The sequence below is a fragment of the Saccharomycopsis crataegensis genome (genome assembly GCF_037102585.1).
Source record: "Saccharomycopsis crataegensis DNA, jcf7180000000073, whole genome shotgun sequence".
NCBI lineage: Eukaryota > Fungi > Ascomycota > Saccharomycetes > Ascoideales > Saccharomycopsidaceae > Saccharomycopsis > Saccharomycopsis crataegensis.
Window position 1 is genome coordinate 2,029,830 of NW_027043820.1, and position 21,940 is coordinate 2,051,769.

At 36.6% G+C, this 21,940-nt stretch overlaps 10 protein-coding genes across 10 annotated transcripts; 5 read left to right on the forward strand and 5 right to left on the reverse strand. All coding sequences in view use genetic code 12, as the record gives it.

The window, feature by feature from the left end:
- Positions 1-2,345: 2,345 nt before the first annotated feature.
- HSP30 (Hsp30p) lies at positions 2,346-3,221 on the reverse strand (the record flags this gene model as incomplete). The annotated part of the gene is made up of 1 exon (XM_064995238.1): positions 2,346-3,221. One exon carries the CDS (start codon positions 3,219-3,221, stop codon positions 2,346-2,348), a length of 876 nt encoding a protein of 291 aa, XP_064851310.1.
- Positions 3,222-5,572: 2,351 nt separating this feature from the next.
- DASC09_016360 (uncharacterized protein) lies at positions 5,573-6,793 on the forward strand (the record flags this gene model as incomplete). Its single annotated transcript, XM_064995239.1, has 1 exon — positions 5,573-6,793. One exon carries the CDS (start codon positions 5,573-5,575, stop codon positions 6,791-6,793), a length of 1,221 nt encoding a protein of 406 aa, XP_064851311.1.
- A 1,075-nt stretch (positions 6,794-7,868) lies between these two features.
- DASC09_016370 (uncharacterized protein) lies at positions 7,869-8,495 on the reverse strand (the record flags this gene model as incomplete). Its single annotated transcript, XM_064995240.1, has 1 exon — positions 7,869-8,495. The coding sequence occupies one exon, from the start codon at positions 8,493-8,495 to the stop codon at positions 7,869-7,871; it is 627 nt and encodes a 208-aa protein (XP_064851312.1).
- Positions 8,496-10,146: 1,651 nt separating this feature from the next.
- Positions 10,147-10,671, forward strand: YET3 (Yet3p; the record flags this gene model as incomplete). Its single annotated transcript, XM_064995241.1, has 1 exon — positions 10,147-10,671. One exon carries the CDS (start codon positions 10,147-10,149, stop codon positions 10,669-10,671), a length of 525 nt encoding a protein of 174 aa, XP_064851313.1.
- Positions 10,672-10,830: 159 nt separating this feature from the next.
- Positions 10,831-12,837, reverse strand: DUS3 (tRNA dihydrouridine synthase DUS3; the record flags this gene model as incomplete). The annotated part of the gene is made up of 1 exon (XM_064995242.1): positions 10,831-12,837. The coding sequence occupies one exon, from the start codon at positions 12,835-12,837 to the stop codon at positions 10,831-10,833; it is 2,007 nt and encodes a 668-aa protein (XP_064851314.1).
- Positions 12,838-13,168: 331 nt separating this feature from the next.
- Positions 13,169-14,320, forward strand: DUS4 (tRNA dihydrouridine synthase; the record flags this gene model as incomplete). Its single annotated transcript, XM_064995243.1, has 1 exon — positions 13,169-14,320. One exon carries the CDS (start codon positions 13,169-13,171, stop codon positions 14,318-14,320), a length of 1,152 nt encoding a protein of 383 aa, XP_064851315.1.
- A 693-nt stretch (positions 14,321-15,013) lies between these two features.
- On the reverse strand, positions 15,014-15,460 carry DASC09_016410 (uncharacterized protein; the record flags this gene model as incomplete). Its single annotated transcript, XM_064995244.1, has 1 exon — positions 15,014-15,460. The coding sequence occupies one exon, from the start codon at positions 15,458-15,460 to the stop codon at positions 15,014-15,016; it is 447 nt and encodes a 148-aa protein (XP_064851316.1).
- Positions 15,461-16,733: 1,273 nt separating this feature from the next.
- On the reverse strand, positions 16,734-18,497 carry AMF1 (Amf1p; the record flags this gene model as incomplete). Its single annotated transcript, XM_064995245.1, has 1 exon — positions 16,734-18,497. The coding sequence occupies one exon, from the start codon at positions 18,495-18,497 to the stop codon at positions 16,734-16,736; it is 1,764 nt and encodes a 587-aa protein (XP_064851317.1).
- A 473-nt stretch (positions 18,498-18,970) lies between these two features.
- On the forward strand, positions 18,971-20,407 carry DASC09_016430 (uncharacterized protein; the record flags this gene model as incomplete). The annotated part of the gene is made up of 1 exon (XM_064995246.1): positions 18,971-20,407. One exon carries the CDS (start codon positions 18,971-18,973, stop codon positions 20,405-20,407), a length of 1,437 nt encoding a protein of 478 aa, XP_064851318.1.
- A 497-nt stretch (positions 20,408-20,904) lies between these two features.
- DASC09_016440 (uncharacterized protein) lies at positions 20,905-21,921 on the forward strand (the record flags this gene model as incomplete). The annotated part of the gene is made up of 1 exon (XM_064995247.1): positions 20,905-21,921. The coding sequence occupies one exon, from the start codon at positions 20,905-20,907 to the stop codon at positions 21,919-21,921; it is 1,017 nt and encodes a 338-aa protein (XP_064851319.1).
- Between the last annotated feature and the right edge of the window lie 19 nt (positions 21,922-21,940).

Consider the following 21,940-nt stretch of genomic DNA (forward strand, 5'->3'; position numbering starts at 1 on the left):
TTTCAGATCAGCTCTATCATGCATAAGAAACGTAACCTGCATGAGCTACCCAGTCAAGCATGAAAAGTTTAAACACTCTTTTTTTCTTTGCTGAAGCAAACGAGGCAACAGCAGAAAAATACATAGCTGGCATAGACTCAATATATGTATATAATTCATAAATATATACATACAGGCTGATATATTTATATTAATTTGGGAGTGACGTGATTTTGCTTAAAAGAAAATTATTCTGCTCACATTAATTGGCTACCATAAAACCCCTACCATGAAACTGACTGCCAAAATACTCCCAAATCAAATTGTTTCAGCAGCTGGGTTAGAGTCGCTAATTAAAACGCTTCCAATATCCCGATAACGTGCCATTTGACTTGATTTTTTTTTTTCTTTCTTTTTTTTTCAGTACTGAAATGTTGAAAGAATCAAGAGAAGAATCAAATGTGTTGGATAAAAAAATACGAGGTGGTGTACTAGTAACAATAAATCCATCACAATATCTTCATGAATGTTACAGAAAGGATTTCACCAGGCTCCACCATCATCATCATAAAAAAACATTGCAGATTGTTCCCCTCCCTCAGAGCATTTGAAGTAATTCAAAAATAACAAGGCCATGCGAAATTTTTCCTTGGGTTTTCGAGGCTTTATTAGCTGGGTAAGAATAAGCACATGGATGGATTAACCTTAGTTTTATTAGGACTGCCCACGGTAAGTTGTGGGACGATCACAAGATGCAGGTCGTGCAGCTTTAAATAGAGTGTTGTTAACAGTAGTGCGTTTTGTGTTCTGTACTAGTTGTCCATAAGCTTTTTTGCTGCAGTCTTTATCAGCAGCTGCATGTATACTGCAAAATGTGGGTGGCTTCATACGCCTCTATTTTTGTTATGATTGTTTTTTGGAAGCGGAGCAATACCGGGTAAATACGCATTATCTGTTATTTGGGAGACGAGAAAATTACGGAAATGATATGATTTATACAAGGAAGGGGGAATACCTACTACTGGATAAGCCAAGTATGTTAGTAGATAGCTCTGGCGAAGCAGAGCTTTTGAATTGCCCGCCTGAAAAGTTTTTGATATAGACGTAATAAACACTAGAATGAATAGTAGTTATGATAACATAAGGGACACCAATTATTGATTAATGGATATAATTAAAGATTGTATAAGCACATTACAATTATGATTTATGATAAATGATATAAGATATAATAACAAGACTGATAACAAAATGAATTATCCCATACCAATACACAAGGCGATCTGCACTATACGAGCAGCAGCGTATTTGTAAATCATACCCTTTTCATATGCGGGCATAGCTGTGCTAATAAGACTGCGACTCTGTTTTACTTTTCTCTTCTTTTCCTCCGGCCTTTTTCCATGATCCTAGCTATGTGTAATCGAATCTATAAATAAATTAAGCGTATTGGCAAGTAAGATCTTTCATGCTGGGCTTTACTTCCAACCCTTATTACTGACTTGTACTTATTCTGCCTAAGCCGCCAACGAATTTATGTATTTTGCATTTTGTGAGAGTACACCCTATTCAATAAAGGGACCTTTCCGGCCCTAGTTTTGCAACGAAAACCAATACATCTGGGCTTCAAATAAGGCTGCCGCTTGACCATAATTCTTCTTCAATACAATACAGGGAGCTCCGTACACTTACACACGTTCCTAACTATAAATAAATTGCTATCAGGTTGTAATGATAGACTTACGACGGTGTTCAGATGATGGCGATCTCGTCTATGACGTGAACTTGAACACCCGCACATAACAGAAAAAAACCCAAACGGCAACATTACATACTCCATACTATTAAAACCAAAAAATTACTAGAATCCATTGCAAGATATAATTAATATTTTCAATTGGTTTAAAAAAATAATAATAGTTGTCACATTCATTAATCTCGTTAGTATTCGTATAGAAATTATAAATTAAAATAAGTTAAAAAAAAAAAATAAGGTTGATAATCATTCAAGCAATTCATATCATCGGCACAAGAGAAAAATATTATTAATTAATTAAGGAGCATTAGTGTAATTATTCATAATAATGTCATGGACTCATCAGCATAAGAGGTGAAAAAAAGCCTGGAAAGTTAAAATTAAAATATTAAGAAAAAAAAAAGTGGCGAGAGTAAAAGTATTAGAGAGCGGCATGGATTAATGAATGAATCTCTCCAGGATTGTTCATGATCGGGTATTGAAGCCAGAGAGAATAGCCATTAGAAAAGGATGAAAAAAAAGAAGAAACCCAATACTAATCGACAGCAGGAATTTAGTCAATGAAAGAAAAAGAAATTTGGACTGAACAATCTCATGAGAAGGTTTACTTTTAGACGGCAGTTTCACCAGAAGCTCTTGGGACTTCAGGCTCCAATTCCTTGGAATCAGCGTGATTACCGACAACAACAGGTTCCTCAACTTCGTTATTGGATTGGAAGACCAAAATAGTTGGAATAAAGGCAAATAAAATCAAATCCAAAACACCATAGAAGACATTTTCAGAATCGGATTGAATAACGTTACCACCGTCAGCTAAACCCCATGCAACAGGATACAAAATCCAGACTAAGTCTAAGAGCAATAAAGACAACTTAGCAATGGTAGAGTAGGTATAATGTTTGAAAATGTTGTAGTTCAAGATGCTCATAATAAATAACAATGAAACAGTAGAGAAGGTAAAGTAACCCCATTTATAGGTAGAGCTGATCAAAGAGCCAATTAACAAGCCCAAAACAAAGACTTCAGATCCACCGACTTCCAAGGCATAAGTAGCAAAGAGTCTAGGAGTAAAGCTAGAGAAAGTTGAACCATTACCAACAAATTCAACCAAGAACAATAAAACAGGCCAGCCCAAAAACCAACCAATGTATCTAGCATAAAAGACTTGTCTGTAATATAAATCTTCAAACAATGGGTCAGAAACGGTGACATGCTTGAATTCGGTTTCAACTGCAGCCCAACCAAGATCAGAAGCCAAGGTGAAATAGGTGAAAGCCAAAATAGCATTTACTGACAAGGCAGCAATATGTCCAACAGATTTCTTACCTTTGAAAAGAAACAAACCGGCGTGAGCGACTGCGAAAACACCGAAAAGAGAGAAAGCAGCCCATAACCAATCTGAACCATGAGATGTTAAGTGAAGATCCGCACCGGTTGGAGGATTGAGGGACACGGCTTCGTTTGATCTTTCAAAAAGAGCAGGCATAATGAATAAAAAAAATGAGGAGGATGAATAACTTTTGTTGTTGTATAACTATAATAAAGAGAATACATACAAGTTTGGTCTATGATTAAATTGGAGATAACTAGGATTATTTATACCATTTTAGAGCATCAGGTTTCGGATATTTAGGAAAGGGAAAAACAGGAGCTTGAGCGTAATTTGACAAAAAAGGATCCATCAAATTAGTTGGAACCTTAGATTGCGTGACAATTTTTATTGTGTCAATTATAATAAATGATTTCCGAAGTCCGGGAATGACGGGGATGGATTCTTGCACTTGAGGGAAACCATGGGGAGACCAAAAAAAAAGAAAAAAAGAAGAGGAAAAAAAAGGGAAGCGTGAAAATAATTCTGAGCATAACATTCTCCTAGTTAGCTATACTTACTTGATGTCTACTGGATGGGTATCTTGTTTTATTCCCTCTAACTATTACGGTACAGGGTCTTAATTTTTTTTTATTTTTTTTTTGACGCACCTCATCGCATCCACAAAAATGGGTGGCACTATTATGAGGACAGTAAATATATTCCAGGTTTATGAAGTAAATACAACGAGAGGAAAAGGTCTTCACAAAGATAGTTTAAATCTGTTTTCGTATTTATCAATAAAAATAGTACAGTGTTTTGCTATTATTCTTTTCTTCTTTAGCTAGGGATTCGGGAAGGAGTTAATAATGTGCTTCGGTACCCACGGAAATGGGCTGGTGAAGATTCTACAAAAGGAAATTATGTGGTGACAGGGGTAAAGGACAATAATGCCTCCATAAAAAAAAAAGTAAGAATATAAAACTTGCTTTCCTGTATTTCCGGACTTACGATCTCGGTATTTCCGTACCTATCAAAAAAGCTATGACGCGTTTTTGAATATTCTCCTACGCTTCATCGTTAGCTCATGCGTTCGCACCATCAAGCACTGAAAAAATTCTTTTATCACTCAGATGAGGAAGAAGCCGAATCAGATCAAATACAATCCATTATCAATGTTAAGAAAAAAAAAGAAGAGACGGAAAAAGTGAACTTTGTTAACATCATCCTATTGTTTTGTAGCATATTTAACAAAGTGGCTCGCTACCTTTCTTCACTCAGTACTCGCTATCTCTCAAGTCAATTACATAGATATTATTTGAAATAACACCTATATTGCTAAGTTAAAAATAAACTCTTAGCATCATATTTTACGCTAGATTGTTACAACCTTCAGATTACAGAGCATTATACAACCCAGGTTTTCCTTGGTAACTACTAAAATAAGAAGAATGGATACTCTATTAACTTTTATATCCATCAAAACTTTGGATTTCGGGTAAAGAATAAATGAAAAAGCCGATTTACATAGATTCTCCGTACCTTTCTCTTCGTATCCGTTTTCTTGCAGACTGTACATGTGACATCTGCTTTTAATATTTTGTTTTTTGTTATTGCAAGATCTTAATCGAATCCTTTGGGAACAAAAGCTGAGAATTAATTATATTATATAGATTCACTTTTAAATTGATTTTACGATAATAAGTAATATTGCGATTCAAGGTAAGTTGTACTGCCTTTTTTTCATGGCCGCCTGAAACAGGTAGAAATCTGTGGCCTTAGCCCTCATCAGGAGTCGTGTATTGCCTGTATTTAACGAGAAATGAATATGAGTGATTGTGGCATCGCAATATTGAGGTTTGAGCTAAATATAACAATAAAAGCTGTCCATAATAGTTAGTTGCCGTGTTAAATCACACATAACACAATATCTTGCTTCAACCAACAGTAGTGGTAAAAACTAGCTAAATCAAAAATTACTTCACATGGAAAAGCTTAATATGCCATAGCATGGATAATAAAGGAGCAAAAAACTTTAAGAACAACTGCGTTGAATATTCCTGGATCAACTGTGTCAACACTGTAGAGAGGCATTAAAACAAGGTTATACAGCCTCTCGCATCACGTGACAATTTTTACTTAAATGCAATGTTATGCGAGTATCAACGAATGGTTTGGGAAGCATTCTCTGATCAAATAAATCATCGAAAAATTGTTTGATCAAAACATCTCAATTACACAAGTGTTTTCCCCATCCGAGCCCATAAACAGTAAAGAAAAAACAGAACTGTTGTCAAGAGATCTGCATCGCCACACAAAATCACCATAAACTAATAACTGGTAATAAATAATTTCTTGAGTTCTTTCAGAAAATAATCAAAATAACAAACGGCTTTCTCTCCTTATCCTGTGAGATCTATTAACGTGTTGCTTTGAGGTTGTTTTTTTCTGTTCTAAAGAAATTATCTGCAAACCATATATTATTGAAATTGGGGATAGTAATACATTTTCATTTAGCTATTTGAGCCATGGCAACCAGTGATTCCCAGGTGTCAATGAAATATGTCATAAATAAAAAAGTCACCAGCAAGAAATACCTTGAATCTTTGCTAAATGATCCAGAACCAAACAGTGTGGATGATATCACTGACAGTAGTGATACATCCAGAGACTTGTCGGAAAGCGCAGCTTTCAGCAATGGCAATACTTCATTTAACAGCGTTGGAAATCAAGATACCAGTTATTCTAGTAATGGTGATGGTCAAAATAATCACGATAACTCTTGTTCTAAAGGCAGTCATAATAGACAGGATTCTAATGGCTCACTTTCTTCCTTTAAGAAAACCGAAGGGGTTAGTAATAGTATTAAGGCCCTCCAAGATAAGATAAAGAAAGGGTTGGATCTTAACGAATCTGAGAACACTAGATCTCCGCCATTATCAGTCAAGAGTTTTAGATCCAATTATGAAAAAAACAATAGCCACAATTATAAATCTCCAAGTTTGAAGTCTCCTGAGATACCAGAAGCTATGCAAATTAAGCTTAAATCAGTGAGTAATCACAATAAAGAGAACACCTTGGACTCAAGCTTATTGCTGTTTGATTCTGATACTGAGAAAGCTCCTGGAAACCCATTTGGTGGTATACCAAGATCAAACTCATCAAAATTTGACAAAGTTAACAATAAAACCCCAGTTTCAGTTAATACAACTGCCAACATTGTTGATAACAAGCCATTGAATAATGCAGCAATTACTGTCAACACCAGACCAAGAGCTCCTTCAACTGATAGTACCACTTCTAAAGCACCAACCCTCACCCAATCGCCTATCATCAATAACAAGAAGAAATCTCACGTTCCTCAATTCAAAGTCATCAAGAAAACTTCCACTCCGTTGAATTCTCCTACATCTCCAACAAGCTCAATTTTTTCAAATGATTCCTCTCGTTCAGCTGCTCATCAGGAGTTGAGACAATTACAGATAATTGATAAGGAAATCACCAAGAAAATCAAGAAAATCAAATCTGAAATCAAATACATCGAAGATAGCTTACCACCAAACCCATGTGTTCATGATTTCCAATCACGTAAGAAATTGGCTGCGGCAAAGCAAACATTGGAAAAAAGCTTGGAGTTCTGGGAAAAGAAGAAATATGAAAATGGGATCAGTTTCAGCAAGATGACAAGAAAGGTAGTATACTCAGGTGGCGAAGAGGTGACCACTTTCTTCTCTGGAAGAGTTGAGTAAACATATAACAAGTGTGATTTTGCCATTTTTTTTTTGTTTCACTCACACCTTTAAATCAATGTCATTTGACACGGACTAGGTTGTTCAGCACCTAACACCATCTTAGTTTAATGCTCATTTTTTTTTTCAAATTCTGATAAACAGCCCGCCCACGCTATCAACCCCACAACTGTCTGTGACTGGCCACAGGCATTACACTCGTTGACTATTGCAGTGCTTTTAGTTCTCCGTTATTATATTATCCATACTATTTTTCTGTTCTTCTGCTCCTATTTGTTAGTTCCTAGTTTTTTGTTACAAGACAAGTATTGTTTTTTCATGCTCGTTGATTTTACCGCCATGTTAGCGCCTTCTAATATGTTCATCTTTTTCCCGTTTTTTTTTTTTTTCTTTGATTGTTTTTGTCTTATTTCCATTTTCTTTTCAAAGATCTTTTTCAAATTTGTTTCCTAGAAATATTCTGGACCTTTGCTCTGCTTATATATATTGTGCTGTGATATCTATTATTATATTAAACTATTATATTAAACTGTGCTTTTACTGGTTCATGTCTTCAACCAATGATTGGTTTCTGTTAGAACAATAAACTGCAATATACTTCTAACACAACGATCATTTCTTTTACCCAGTGCTGATCAGCTCTGCTCATTATTGGTCATTCACCAGATCATTTCAACAATAAGTAAAAGTGTAGATGATTTACTAATCTTCAAAATTGAAGAAAGTTTTGAGCGAATAAGAAAAAATCAAGGATATTTGAGATAGGTCCAAAAAGATATATTCAACAGACTATAAATTATATATATAATACCCGCGAAAAAACATTATTCGGGAGAGAATCTTCTCAAGGAGAGTCTTTACAATTACATAATTTCTATGAGAGAATCAGAACTATAGTAAAACAATATCGAATCAAATTAATGACCTTCAAGGGAAATAACAACGAACAGTAAAATAGAAAAGCAGTGAACAGTGAAGTAGAAAAGCAGTGAACAGTGAAGTAGAAAAGCAGTGAACAGTGAAGTAGAAAAGCAGCAAACAGTAAAAGAAATTTTTTTTTTTTTTTTACCACTCATTAAGCTTGAGTGACAGTGACATATCTAGTACTTGTGGTGGTACTGTAGTCGTCAGTGTCTGTCGAATCGTCGAAATCATAGTAGTAGTAACAGGTGCTATCTGAGGCACTGGTGCTGTATGCAGTTATCAGGTTTGGGATAGTTCCAGTGATTGTTTCGTACGAGGTCGAAGTGGTTACTTGCTGGCTGGTAGTAGTAGTCGGACTTGTTATGACATTGGATTTCACAGTATAGGTAATGAGAGTAGTCCGTGGAGCGCTTGCTGTTGTTATTGATGATGATAACGACGACGACGACGACGATGATGATGATGTTGATGAAGATGATGAAGAAGTTGAATAAACTGATTCTGAGCTTGAAGAGTGGGAGCTGGTGGAGGTTGATTCAGCTGAAGTGGCAGGGGCACTACCATACATGGTGACATACCTCGTGCCACCTTCAATGTGGACCGTTTCTGTGATTATTATGGTGGTGTAGTAACTAGTATAAGTTGATGTAGAACCATGGTCAACGGTAGTTATTGTTGAGACAACAGTGGAAGTGACACTACCACTTTCAGTGGTGGTAATAGGAGCAGCATTAACTAAGCAGCCAAAGAGAGGAAGTAGAGTGAGGAAAGCTCTCATTTTCAAGATTTATAACTTTGATTGAAAAAAAAAAATTGCAAAATAAAAATAGAGAAAAACGGGTATCGGAATAGATGAGGAAAATGGGTATCAAATGTTTAGTGTTAGTGGGGGTATCACAGTGGTCAAAAAGATCAATAATCAATCAAATATGAGAGTAAAAGAAGTTTTGATCTGGTTTGTCAGTCAAATGGGTATCACAAAAAAAATAAAATAAAAATAACAAATAACAGGAACTAATTGCTGATTTCCTCAAATTAACAAAAAAGAAGATTATGGTAAATCAATTAAGAGCTAAATTTTGGCAGCTGAGACAAATTGTTAAACAGCATCGAGGAAAAGTATTAGCTATTTATAATTGACACTCGTCTAATTGCAAAGGCTGGCGGCCCAATTGCATTACGACATAACTGATGCAAGAGACATAATCATGAAAAAGCTTAATTCTATGTGGTACTCCCGAATAGCACCAATGACTAGGGCTTTTCTCCTTAATAATTCTTTTTTGCCAGTTAATGGATTGTGAATAAGAAAGTTGTTCACTGCAAGGCTGGCTAGACGCTGCATGTCGAGGGAGACGAGGATGCACGATGGGGAAAAAAAATGTACATGCAGATATATTGCCTTTCTACATCCCGAAATTGTCTTCTTTTGAGGTCAAATTTGAAATGGAACTGGTTGCGGAGAATTGAAACCAAATAGGAGGTTGAGACCAAATTTTGTTTCTTGCAAGAGATGGCGATATTTTGATGTGTGTGTTAATTTTGCTACAATAATTCCCTATCAAATGGTGGTCACTTCAACTGGAAAAATGTATAGATCACCAAAAGGGTAGGCTTCGAAAATCACCGGCAGATTTCTACGTCATGAAGAGACATTTTTCGGCATTTGCAATAATTTGGTACCTTAGAGTAAATAAAACTGTGCACAATGTATGAAATCTGCCTACTAGTCGGTGGCATGACAGTGACTAGAGAAGCTACAGCCCAGGGATTGGTGATTGGTTCTGTTAATATTTTGAGAGAGACGACAAATGAAAGACGGCTGGGTGATTTATTGAAGTTTTGCTGATATCGTATTCCTCAAATGAACTCAGGAGCACCTACAAATTAGCTCATAAATTATGGTAGTTATGGGAAGCACAATTTTTTTTTTTCTTCCAATAGAAAATCAAATGATCTGTGAAAAAAAAAATATTATTGCTAATAAGAATCAGTAAGCAAAAAATTAAGAATCATTAAACTATAAGATAAATAACAGAAGCATTCGTTTAAATTCGCTTAGCTATAGAAAAAATGACAATCCTTGATATGTTGAATTAGCCCACTATGTAATCCTTGATACGTTGACTTAGCTCACCATATAGTGTGTATACAGAGACTTTGCTACTAGACGAATAGAAATTCACATCTTCATAAATGAAGAGAAAAGAAAATCCATCAAGAATTAGCATATGCTTTTCTCATAGACACTATAGTTATTATCTGTCAAATTGCTGTACAACCACCAACCATGATCACGTGAAAAATATAGCCACCCATCGAGAAACCGCAACCAAAAAAAGAGGGAAACCCAAATATGAGTTCATGGTGGTGGCCTCAGGCTCCAAACTATATCATTACCACATCATATATTACAGCCTTATATCAGCATGTCTCTCTACTACAATCTTATTTTTGCAATTCTTTCCGCTGAAATTATACTTTTTACCATAATTTCTCTTCCATTGCCTTCCAAATTAAGAGCTCCTTTGCTCAACGCCATCTCTAAACCTTTCCAGTCCGTGCAAGTCCAGGTATCTATTAAATCTATTCTTATCTTCATATTAATTCTCTTCATCGATGCCTTCAACAAATGTTACTCAATTGAACAGCAACTTAAAGAAATCCCTCCAGGCGCCCCCTATGTCGATCGTTCCGAGATCCAAGCTAAAAGATTCTATGCCCAAAGAAACTTATATTTGACCGGGTTCACATTGTTTCTTACCTTAATCACCAACAGAACCTATTCTTTGGTGGGTGAATTGATTGAAGTCAAAAAAACTGTGAGGGGCGGTGCTTTGGTTGATGATAAAGCCCTTGTTGAATTAAAGGAAGAACTCAAGGCTAAAAATGAGGAAATCAATTCACTTAAAGAAAAGGCCAAGGAATTTTCTGAAGAGTACGACAAGATCTAAGCAACATTATGTTTCTGACTTTTTTTTTTTTTTTTTTTTTACAGAGCGTTCTCTACTTATGTCCACCAATAGTATAATGGGTTCACAATACTAATATATAAGATGTGCAGTAATGTTTATATCGAGACGGTTTATCTTAGTTGAATATGAATGTAAAACTTAATAAGCGTTACTCTTATGTTTTGGAATGAAACCGAAGTTTGGATGAACAGGCCCCAAAAACATCTCGGTAATTTTGATCCAATCTTTATAATCACCTGACGCCAACAAAGTTTCCAATTCATTTCTTCCCTTCCATTTTGGTGGTCTTTCGTTAATTTGATTTGGCAATCTTTCCAAAATTCCTACAGGAATATATCTATAAGTGAAACTCAACCATTCACATAAGAATCTTCTGGAAAGATTCACACCATATTCGTCACTTCCCCAATGGTTAATAGCAAATTCAGAGTATTGTTTGATAATGTCTAATCTTTCACTAGCGCTCTTATCCAAATATTGACCAGCAGAGATTTCATCAAATAACCAAGGCTTGATAAGTGCCCCTCTAGCAACCATAACAGTATCAATGCCAGTACCTTCAGCGGTCAAATTATGCCAGTCCTGGTAGTTGTAACAATCACCATTGGCAATAAAAAACACCTTATTTGGAAGATCATAAGAATCTTTATTTTCTTCTTGCTTGTGGTTATAATCCTGGACAATTTGGCCAACTTTAGAAACATAATCCCAGTCCGCTAACTTGGTGTATCTTTGTTGTCTAGATCTCCCATGGAGAGTGATGGCCCCAATATCTGGAACCCCGGTGGTGTTATCATTGGCGTACAAAAATCTCTTGACCAAATGATCTGCCATTGGACTATCATCTCTAGTGCCCATCCGGATTTTCACGGTGACTGGAATATCATTACTGACCAAGTTCATTCCTTTCAAGATTCTTTCGGTCTTGGCAGGCTGTTCAAGCAATCCAGAACCAGCACCTTGTTTGAAAAGCAAGTCGATTGGACAACCACAATTCAAATTGATTTCCGACATGTTTGGGGTGAATTCGCTGATTAATTCCGTGGCTTTAACCGCTTGCCAAGGTTTAGAAGCAGCTATTTGAGCAGCAAAGCCCGGGATTTCCGAAGCATGAGCCTTCATCAATGCCCATTCGGAATTCTGACCCTGAATTAAAGGAGTAGAAAGGGCCATTTCAGAAAAGGTGGTATCAACATCATAAAGTTTCTTCATGAGCCTTCTGTATGGTAAATTACCCACTGTTGTCAAAGGAGAAATCACTTTGGTTTTATTGTAATTAAGTTTCTTCTTTTCCCAAGCCTTAACTGGTGCTTCCACATAATCAAATTGGTGTTGCTTTCTCTCTTCAATGGCATTGTCGGTATCACCCTTGATTTCTTCGCCGTCTCCGGAATTATTCCATTTAGCGTTATGTTTGGTAATCTTATCCAAGTACTCGATGATTTCGTTACTTCTCTTGAAATCAAAATTCTTCTCACGGTTTCTTTTAGATGTACTCAATCTCAACTTTTGTTCATGTGAAATCTTATTCACTTCATAGTTTCCTTCTTTGATCGCCTTTTCATTTTTCTCCAAATCTTTTATGAGCTCTCCGGTTTCCTTGTTATAATGGTGTTTCAACCAACGGCACTTGATACCTGCAGAACAAACCCCAAATGCTTCAAAGTTAGGACACTTAGTGACTTCGATATCCGGCAATTTGGCTTCCAAATATTTTTCCACGTCATGACATCTGTTGCACTTGTCACCATAAGAACATGGATGGTCCTTAATATGGCTTGGATCCACATAATATGAACAAAGTTGGACTTTATCCTTAGGTTGGATCAAATCTCTCTTTTTATTCTGACCTCTTTTCTTTTCTTTCTTTTTGCCTTTTCCACCATCTCCGGAGGCTTCAATGGCATCAGCCTTATCATTTTGTTCGGCAGCATCATCATCAACTTCAAGATATTTCACAGTATTGTCCAGTTCAGTAATAACATATTCTTTCTTGATATGGGCTAATCCACTATAATCCAAGCTAATTGGACGAAGCTTTTGTACGGTTGAAGCTTTGAGCTTTTTGGAGATAGTAGCAGTATCGTTCCCAGAAGAAACGCTTTCCTCGTTATTTCTCTTGAGAGAACTATCAGCTTCAGACATATTGGATAAATCTGGTGTTTACAGCCCCGTAGGATAGATGCCATTTAGATAACAGAGAAATTTGAAAATTTTTTAGCGCTTCCACAGAAAAAAAAAAAAAAAATTACGCGTGACTGGAAGAGATGAGTTGTGATATTGAAGGTAATTTCTCGGCTTATGGCCTGTATAACAGCAATGATGATATCTATTAATCCCATTTTAATGAGCATTTTCAGAAGAGAACAAAAAAAAAATTAGGATATCTGAAATGTCCATCCATATCTGAAGTACCAAACTGATACAAGAAGAAGAACAAGAAGAAGAAGAAGAAGAAGAAGAAGAAGATATAGAAATGGATGCTGCTCAGCCAATAAAAGAACAATTTATAATTGAAAATATTCCGGCCAAGCGTCGCAGGCTTGAATCAACTGGGAATATAGAACCTCTCAATCCAAAGCCCAAGGTTGATCCACTTTTGATATTTGCAGAATGTAAAGAACAGAATAGACCAGTTCTTATTGCAGGCCCAATGGTCCGCTACTCCAAACTTCCGTTCCGTGAACTAGTCGGACTCTATGAATCCGATTTTATTTATACTCCCATGATTTTGGCGAGAGAGTTTGTGAGGCATCGTGGAGGTCGTGATTCTGACTTCACCACGAACTTGAAAGAACAGCATTCGCGACAAGCTTTGCTGGGGAAAAAACAGTGTCTAATAGTCCAAGTTGGTGCTAATAATGTCACTGACTTGCTAAGGTTTGTGGAAATGATACATCCGTACTGTGATGCCATCGGATTGAATTGTGGATGCCCTGTAAGAGAACAAGTTAGAGAAGGAATTGGGGCAGCTTTGATGAGCGATCGATTCAAAGTAGCAAAGTTTGTTAAGGCTGTGAAAAAAAGATGGGGCGATAAAGTGAAGATGGAGACGAAAATCAGAGTACATGATAATGTTCAAGAAACTATTCAGTTTGTACAAGAAGTTGAGAAAGCTGGTGTTGACTGGATCACCATCCATGGCCGGACCAAGGATACTAGACTGTCGGTTCCCGTTGATTTAGAAAAAATAAAACTTGTGAGAGAAGCCATAAAGCGTGTTCCGGTAGTGGCTAATGGGGATTGTTTTAAACCGGAAGATATTCAGAGAATAACGGATTACACCAAAGTTGATGGGGTAATGGCAGTAAGAGGGGTATTGAACAACCCTTGTTTATTCACCATGAGATCAGAGGCTACTTGGGGAGCAGTTGAGAGACTCATCAGCTCTGTGATGGAATATGGCTTGCCTTTCCAATTAGCACAACATCATGTCAGTTGTATGATGCCCAAGGGATCAGCTATCATGAACAGGTTGAATAAATCTTTAAATGAATGTACCTCCATGGTAGGTATGCTTGATTGGTTCGATGACAATTTTGAATTGAGAAGGTTAAGACAAGAAGGTTTTGCAGAAGAAAGGAGTTTTGAAGATGCTAGAAGAGGAGGAGCTGGGGAAAAGCACTAACTGCCAAAGAGGGACAAAATGTTTGTGCACAATAAATATAGTATATTGAAATTATTTACATTATGTAATTATGGTTAGGAGGTTATGATTCGATTGTTGAATACTCTGATTGGGGGAGTTTTGGCCGTAGATAAATGGATTCCAAATGTTGAACTTATTTAGACTTCTATATTAGATGGTTGCCATGAGACCAATAAAATTTCTGGAAAAGTTGCCATCTTTTCTTTTTGGGATAACTTCGGTATTCTACAAATCGTTAACTAGAGTATTTAGATTAATTGAAAATAAATAAGTAAACGGGAAGTTTAACCAAGAGCTTGCAGTAAACAAAAATAAAAACATTCTAGAGATTGAAGGAGAAAAACACAAATAATAATAATATAATGATGATAATAATAATAATGAAAATGAAAATAGCCTCAAGAGCTATATCAAATAAATCTAGATTAAAATCAATGTAGGCATCTAATGAAACAAATGTGGGAGCAAACTGAAAATAATACTATAATAAGACAGATAAGAATTGAAATCAAAGCAAATATAAAATGATGGTGTGATTTAGATAAGCTGATATTAATGTTAATCTGGTAACAAATAAATGGGTAACTGGTAGTTGGTTAAGGCGAACTTATGAATCAGCATAGAGATTTAAATGATCAGGAGGGTACTTGGTGCCTGTAATGACAATATCATTCAAATTTTTTGGTGATTGAAACTCCCCCTGTTTGATTCAACTGGACTCTCGATATAAATACTACCCCTGTTGGAACCAGCTGGAGTATTGCTGAAACTTTCATCGCTGCTAGAATACGAACTTCTGCTTTCAGCGTAGACAGCGACTCCTGGTTTCTCCAAATACTCAACACTATCTTCTGCAAAAGGATTTTCCTTAATGGAAGCAGCTTTGGCTGGGATAATGGATCCCTTATTAATAGCAGACATATTCGCCATTGGAACCCTTGTACTAAGAGATCTTGATGGGAAATAGTCTTCAGTTTTCATCAGCATGGCGTTCTTTTCTTCGGTACGCTCCACAACTTTTCTGACGATGTAGTATGCTACGGAGACTACCAAAGCAAGAGCAACACCGCCACCAATAGCGATATATACGATAATGGTTGTCAGAAGACTGCTAGACATATTCTTGATTTTATCGTTATTCTTTTGTGGTTTATTTTTCCAAGCGGTTTATTGCCGAAATCAACAAGAAATAAAAAATGATAGGAAATTACCATTTATTATATACTTCTTTCAAATAAATATCATTTTCGGTGATCAGACCAGGCATTTCCCATATAAATTATGATAATGGTCTTTGGTAGGTGCGTTGAAATGAAGTTATTTTGAGCCAAGCCTTGCATACTCAGCAGACCCAAGGTTGGGTATTGTATTGCATCGAGAGGCTTGCTGTGAAAAACGTCTTAGCAGAATGATGGAACGCACATTGTCCTTTAACAGTAATAATCGCATTTTCTTCTCTAATAATTATGCGATTTGGATATGAATAGAGTGCAATTACGCTTATCATTCTCTATAAAGGGTTCCGACCTATCTGTAAAGATGGTACTTGGCGATGGTAATTATCCTGCTGTTGAACCTAATGGTCACGGGAAACCCGCCAAATGCTTGTCATTCAACCAGATCTTATTGTTGATACAACACACCTTGATATTATTAGATTGTCCTCAAAGTAATACAAGGCAGGGCTCTATAGATCTCATCGTCGGGCTTTTCGGTTTCATCTGCAAGAAAAGTGTCGCTTTTTTTTTTTCGGTGACCGATTATTATTGTGCAGCTGTGGTAACAGATCTAAGTTGTATGTTCAGTGTGCTTTAGAATTATTGATGGAAGGCTGTAACAAAACAACGGGATTTCACGCAAATGGGGCTAGCTATACGCACATGTAACAAATGTGACCTTGGTTAATAAAAACAACAACAAGGCACTCTGCCTTCTATTTGTTCAACAAAATAGCGGATACGCCTTTAATGTATGTAAACTCAGCTCTTTCTTATTAGCTGAGTTTACTCCCCATACCATGTAGAGCAGAGCAGAAGCAGAAAACACACACTTAGTGGTTAAACAGAAAGATAAAGAAAGTTCTCTTCGACGAATGCGAAACACCAAGCCTTGCTAGTTGGTTTTCAAGGTGCATTGGCACCTCAAAGCCATGTTTAAGCGAACAGCGCCTAGAATATTGAAAATAAAGATAGAACAAATGCCCCGATAGGGTTTACTGTACAAAGGAGAGCAAATTTAGAAAACATGGAATTATGGGAACTAAAAGACCCAAGAAAGATTAAGAGAAACTGGTAACAAAAATTCAAAAGAACCAAAAAAAAAAAAAGCAAAATAATTAAAAAAATCAGAAGGACAGGAGAGAGGAGGGGAAAAAAAAAAGACTTGAATGGAATTAAATATAATTTGAAGTTTCAGTCTTCCCTTCATAATATTCTTTATTCTTTAAATCCCATTCTTCTTTTTTTCTTCTTGCTTCATCGGTTCCCGATCTTCCAACTTTAACAAACAATGATACTATAATCCCCATACCACCTGCTCCAATTGCAAAATAATATGCATATTTGAAGCTGTGGAACAACTCTTTCACCTCCTGCGGATTTTTCAAATCCACTCCTTTAGCAAACTGCGGGAACTTTTGGGAAACGATGGTATTGGACAAAGCAAGACCAAGGGCAGTGGAGATCTGTATCATTGTTTGGAAAATCCCCTGCGCTGCTCCTTGAAGTTCGTTATTCACGGAATTCACAGTGACCATATTTACGACATTAAAAGTCAAATCGGCACCAATAACCGCGAGACAGTAAGCTTCAAAAGGGCCTCTCCAGTAACTTGTATGTTGGTCCATAGTGGCCCAAATGATGGCAGAAGCAGCGAACGAAGCTGTGGCAATACTTAGGAGAAGTTTTCCAGGAACCAAATGTAACACAAGAGCAGCAAGAATATTCACAATTATACCACAAATTGTCATAGGCAAAATACAAGCAGTGGTATGGAGAGGAGAATAGTTCAAGATTTGTTCGAAATAAAGAATAGAAAAATATGTGAGAACCCCATTGAAGCACATCCAGGAGAAAAACACTGTAACCATTGCAAGACTAAAGTCTCGGGATTTCCAAATAAACATAGGCATTACTGGACGTTTTGGAATATGGCATTCGTAAAAAATAAAGCAAATGATCATCACTAATCCAACAACCAAAGTGGCGATTATATAGGACGTATCCCAACCAGAAACAGGCACTGAGGATTGATTAAAGGCGAACACCACCAAAGTTAATGCAGCAGTGATTAGTAACCCACCGCCATAATCTAACTTGGACAAGCGATGTAAGATGTGTTTGTTCTCTTTTGTTACTTTTGAGTCTGTTGGCACAATAAGAATCGTGATGATTGAAACACATCCATAAACAATTGACAAAAAGAATTGTGAAGCTCTCCATGACAAATATTCCGCACAAATTCCTCCGCTAACAACCCCGGCACAGAATCCAACAGGAGCCCCAGCCGCAAAACATGCCATGACCCGATTCTTTCTTACAGATATCGGATAATACGAACTAAGAAGTCCGCCACTACTGGGTACTGAAAAAGAAACCGCAATCCCCATTAAAGCTCTTAGAACCACTACGGCAATATAGTTGTGCATAAACCCACAAATTAGAGAAGCAATGGTGAACCATATGAACCCGCCAACAATACAGTTTTTACGTCCAATGATGTCGCTAATGTTTCCAGCAAGTAAAAGAAAACTAGCGTTTGCCAAGTTGATGGAACTAACACTCCAAGCGAGCGTACCTCCAGAAACCCCGAAATCTTTGGCAAGGTGGTCCAAGGTGATTTGGAAATTACCGACAGCGATACTAGTGCATCCCACAGCTAGGGTAAAAATTAAAACACAAGCGGTTTCATGAAGCGAGTTCTTGAATACTGCTGGCCTCCTGTTGTTTATATCCTGAACCGAAGGGTTCTGTTGTGGCTGTTCTAGATCATCTGGGTTCGGGATGGTGGTTTCCCTAGAGTTGGTAGTCCGACCTGTCAGACCAGCAGAATGTATCTTTTGGTTCAACGATGGCATCCTGTTTAGTTTTGCTGTGCAAATACTGTTTATCGCTCTGATACCAGCTGCCGAAGTATTTGCTAGGATGGAAGTGTGCATGCCACTGATCTGTAGACGATATATCCAGCTGGAGAAGAACGAAAAAAAAAAATTGGAAAAAGATCGCACGGTAGGTGAAAACTTCGGTGCTAAGCTTCAACATCTTTACTAATGCATTGGTAATGAGCCACCAAGGATGTTGTGAGTCTTTCTATGGGGACGCAAAAAAAACCTATGTATTTGCCAGATATTGTTCTCATTGCCGCTTTTCTTTAAAATTACTTTTGTATTGATGCACCTATTGTAGAAAAGAAATACGGGATCCGTAAAGCAAAAGAAAAAAAATAAAGCGCAACATTCCCGACTACAGCCCTTCCCTATCTCTTTTCTATTCTCCTTTCTCTCTTCTTCCTCTCCCTCGTCTGCTATTTATTCTGTAATTGTTAAATATGAAAGCTTTGCTTCCCCCAGATCAACAGGATAGCAAAATATTCAACTAATCATTGAAACAACTATTATATTATATATTCCCAATGCCATCGCCACATATTAAAACAATTTTGCAGCACCACTTTCCACCGGAAATAATCATCAGGATCCTCCTGTTCTTAAAGCTAAATGATGTTATTAGTATACGTTATAATCTCCATAAATGGAATCATCTAACCCATGAGTCAATCAAAGGGACGATCATTGATTGTCTTGACTCCGTAATTTTCAAAACAGTTGAATTCAACAACACTCGAGATTTTGTGACCAGGCTTTGTTCAATTTCACAACACCCTGTGTATTTTAGATTCCTGCCTATATGCTTCTATCCAAACCAAAAGCTATACGTTGACCTACAGCCTTTTAATACTCATATTAAGGTCATCAAAGTAATCAGCCTAACTAATTCCAAAGCAAATCACCATGTGTTGGAAACACATGACAATGAGCTTGAAGGATTAAATCGTTTCCTTCATTCTCTACCAAATGTCATAGCATTATTCACCAATTTGAATCAATTGACTTTATCACATCCTTTAAAAGAATTGAATTTCTTATGCTATAAAGGACGACTACACTACAACACTTCTCGATTAGAAAAGTTATATATATCAGTACCGTTACAGGATCAGAATCTATCCGCTGATTTGAATGACACCGCAGATAATCCGACCTGGGGCTTGGATAAGTTTCAATTACCAGTATTAAGACAACTTGTTATAAACAATGGTAAAAATCTGAATGTTTTTTTGGATGGTAAATGTTGGTCTTTCTTGCCTAACCTAACCTATTTGGCAGTTTATAATGATCGGACAATGATTTTAAAAAACTTTGATGTGGATAATGCTTTCCTAAATCTTAGAACATTGAATATTCGCCATTGCAGCAGATTGGAGCTAAGAGGTAAAGTGCGACTCATCGAATTACAGAACTTGTATCTTAATGATGTATGTCTTGCAAATGGTGAAATCTTGGATTTATCATTGTGTCCTAAACTTAAGCGATTGGAAATTGTTTACACCAACCTCAGGATTATCAAAGGCTTTGACTCCAAGTGCTTGCAAAATTTGTACCATTTGAGTCTAAAGAATAATCATATAACAGAAATCAAAGGGCTATCCCAGTTGCGTAATCTCCAAGAATTGGATCTTTCGAGAAATTCTATTTTGAAAATAGAAAACTTAAACTCTCTTGTGAACTTGAAAGGGTTAAATTTAAAGCGCAATAAAATTTTAAACATTTCTGATGGACTTTCTAACTTGAAGAAATTACAAGTGTTGGACTTATCCCATAATCTACTAAAACTGGTTCTGAATGTCAGCCATTTACTACATTTGTTGGTTTTGAACTGTTCTCATAATAAGATTTCAAAAATTAGTATTAATTTTTCACAGATGAAGTCTTTGCAAATCTTAGATCTTACTGATAATGACTTAAAGGCAAATAAGTCCTTTGAATCTTGGTCCATGGTGAAAATGTAATTGTTATTTGATTTTTTTTTTTAGCAAAAAACGTTTGTCTTGTCAATGCTACTTATTTCAAAAAATATATATATATATTCATAATCTCTCCTCGAAATGATGCTTAAAAAAAAAGCCTTCCATAGGCTATCCGAGTGTCAAATATTTTAATTTTTTTTCAAAAAAACAGATAATCCACTAATGATGTTTTCATGTTCGAAGGTCTGTTTCCCAATGCAAGATTAGCCTAATTAGGAAAATATGATTTTTTCATCACTCGGAAATGCCGACACTATGATGAGGTATAAAAAACCCCCCCACTCCTCCAAGTCAGAACATCAATAATGTATTTGTATATGACAATAATCTACAATTAAAAGGAAATTAACTCGTTTAATCGTCTCTCATATAAAGAGATTTTTTTTGTTTATTTCACTGCTCCCCATTTGCCTCTTTCGCTGCTGTTCAGTTTGCTGCTTCATTTGCTCTTATCGATAAGAAAATTATTGTCATTCACAATGTCCGTTGACTCCAAAAAAATCAGAAAGGTTCCAAAGATCGATTTATCCAACTTTGATTCCCGCCGTGACGAAATAAAGGAACAATTATGGAATGCTGCTACAACCCATGGATTTTTCTGTCTTGTTAATCAACAATTCCCATCCAAATCTGATATCTTAGAAATCTTCCAACTCAGTGAATCTTTCTTTAAATTATCCCCTGAACAAAAGAACAAAACCCCACATATCAAATTAAAGAACACCGGCTATGAGTTTAAAGCCCAAATACGTCCAAGCTCCACTACAAAGTTGCCGGAAAACAAAGAATCTTTGCAAATGCAATTACATCGGTATGATGAAAACTGGCCCAATGAGGAGGCATTGGGCTACGAAGATTGGAAGAAAAAGGTTAGCTCATTCATTTTGAAAGTTCAAGAATTAAGTATGATGATTCTTGATATATTTTCTGAGAAATTGGGGTTTGAAAAAGAGTTTCTCAGAAGATGCCATGATATTCACGCTGACACTGCTCAATCCACCCTTAGATTTTTACATTATTTTGAAAAATCCCTTGATGTCGAAGGTGAAACTGCCATAAATTCTATCATCTCTGATGACGAGTCTAAAACCACTAACTGGAGATGTGCTCCTCACACTGACTTTGATGTCATGACACTTTTGTTTTGCAAAGAAGGCGATAAAGGTTTTGAGTATTGCCCAGGTCGGGAGTCCTTCAATGACTTTGGGTATGGTGATGAATGGTCTTCTATTTCTCCACAAACTGGGGAGATCGTGATCAACATTGGTGATATGTTGATGTCATGGAGTGACGACAAGTTGAAGTCCAACTTTCATAGGGTGAGATATGTTGATGATTCCATGGCTGATAGGTTCAGCATTGCATGGTTCAACCAGGCTAATACCGATGTTCTGATACAAGGCCCAGATAAGAGATATGAACCTGTTACTGGCAAGGAATTCATTGAAAGAGCAATGAAGAGAAATTTTGACAGATTGAATGGGATTGTTAACTGATTATACTTCTATTACGTTT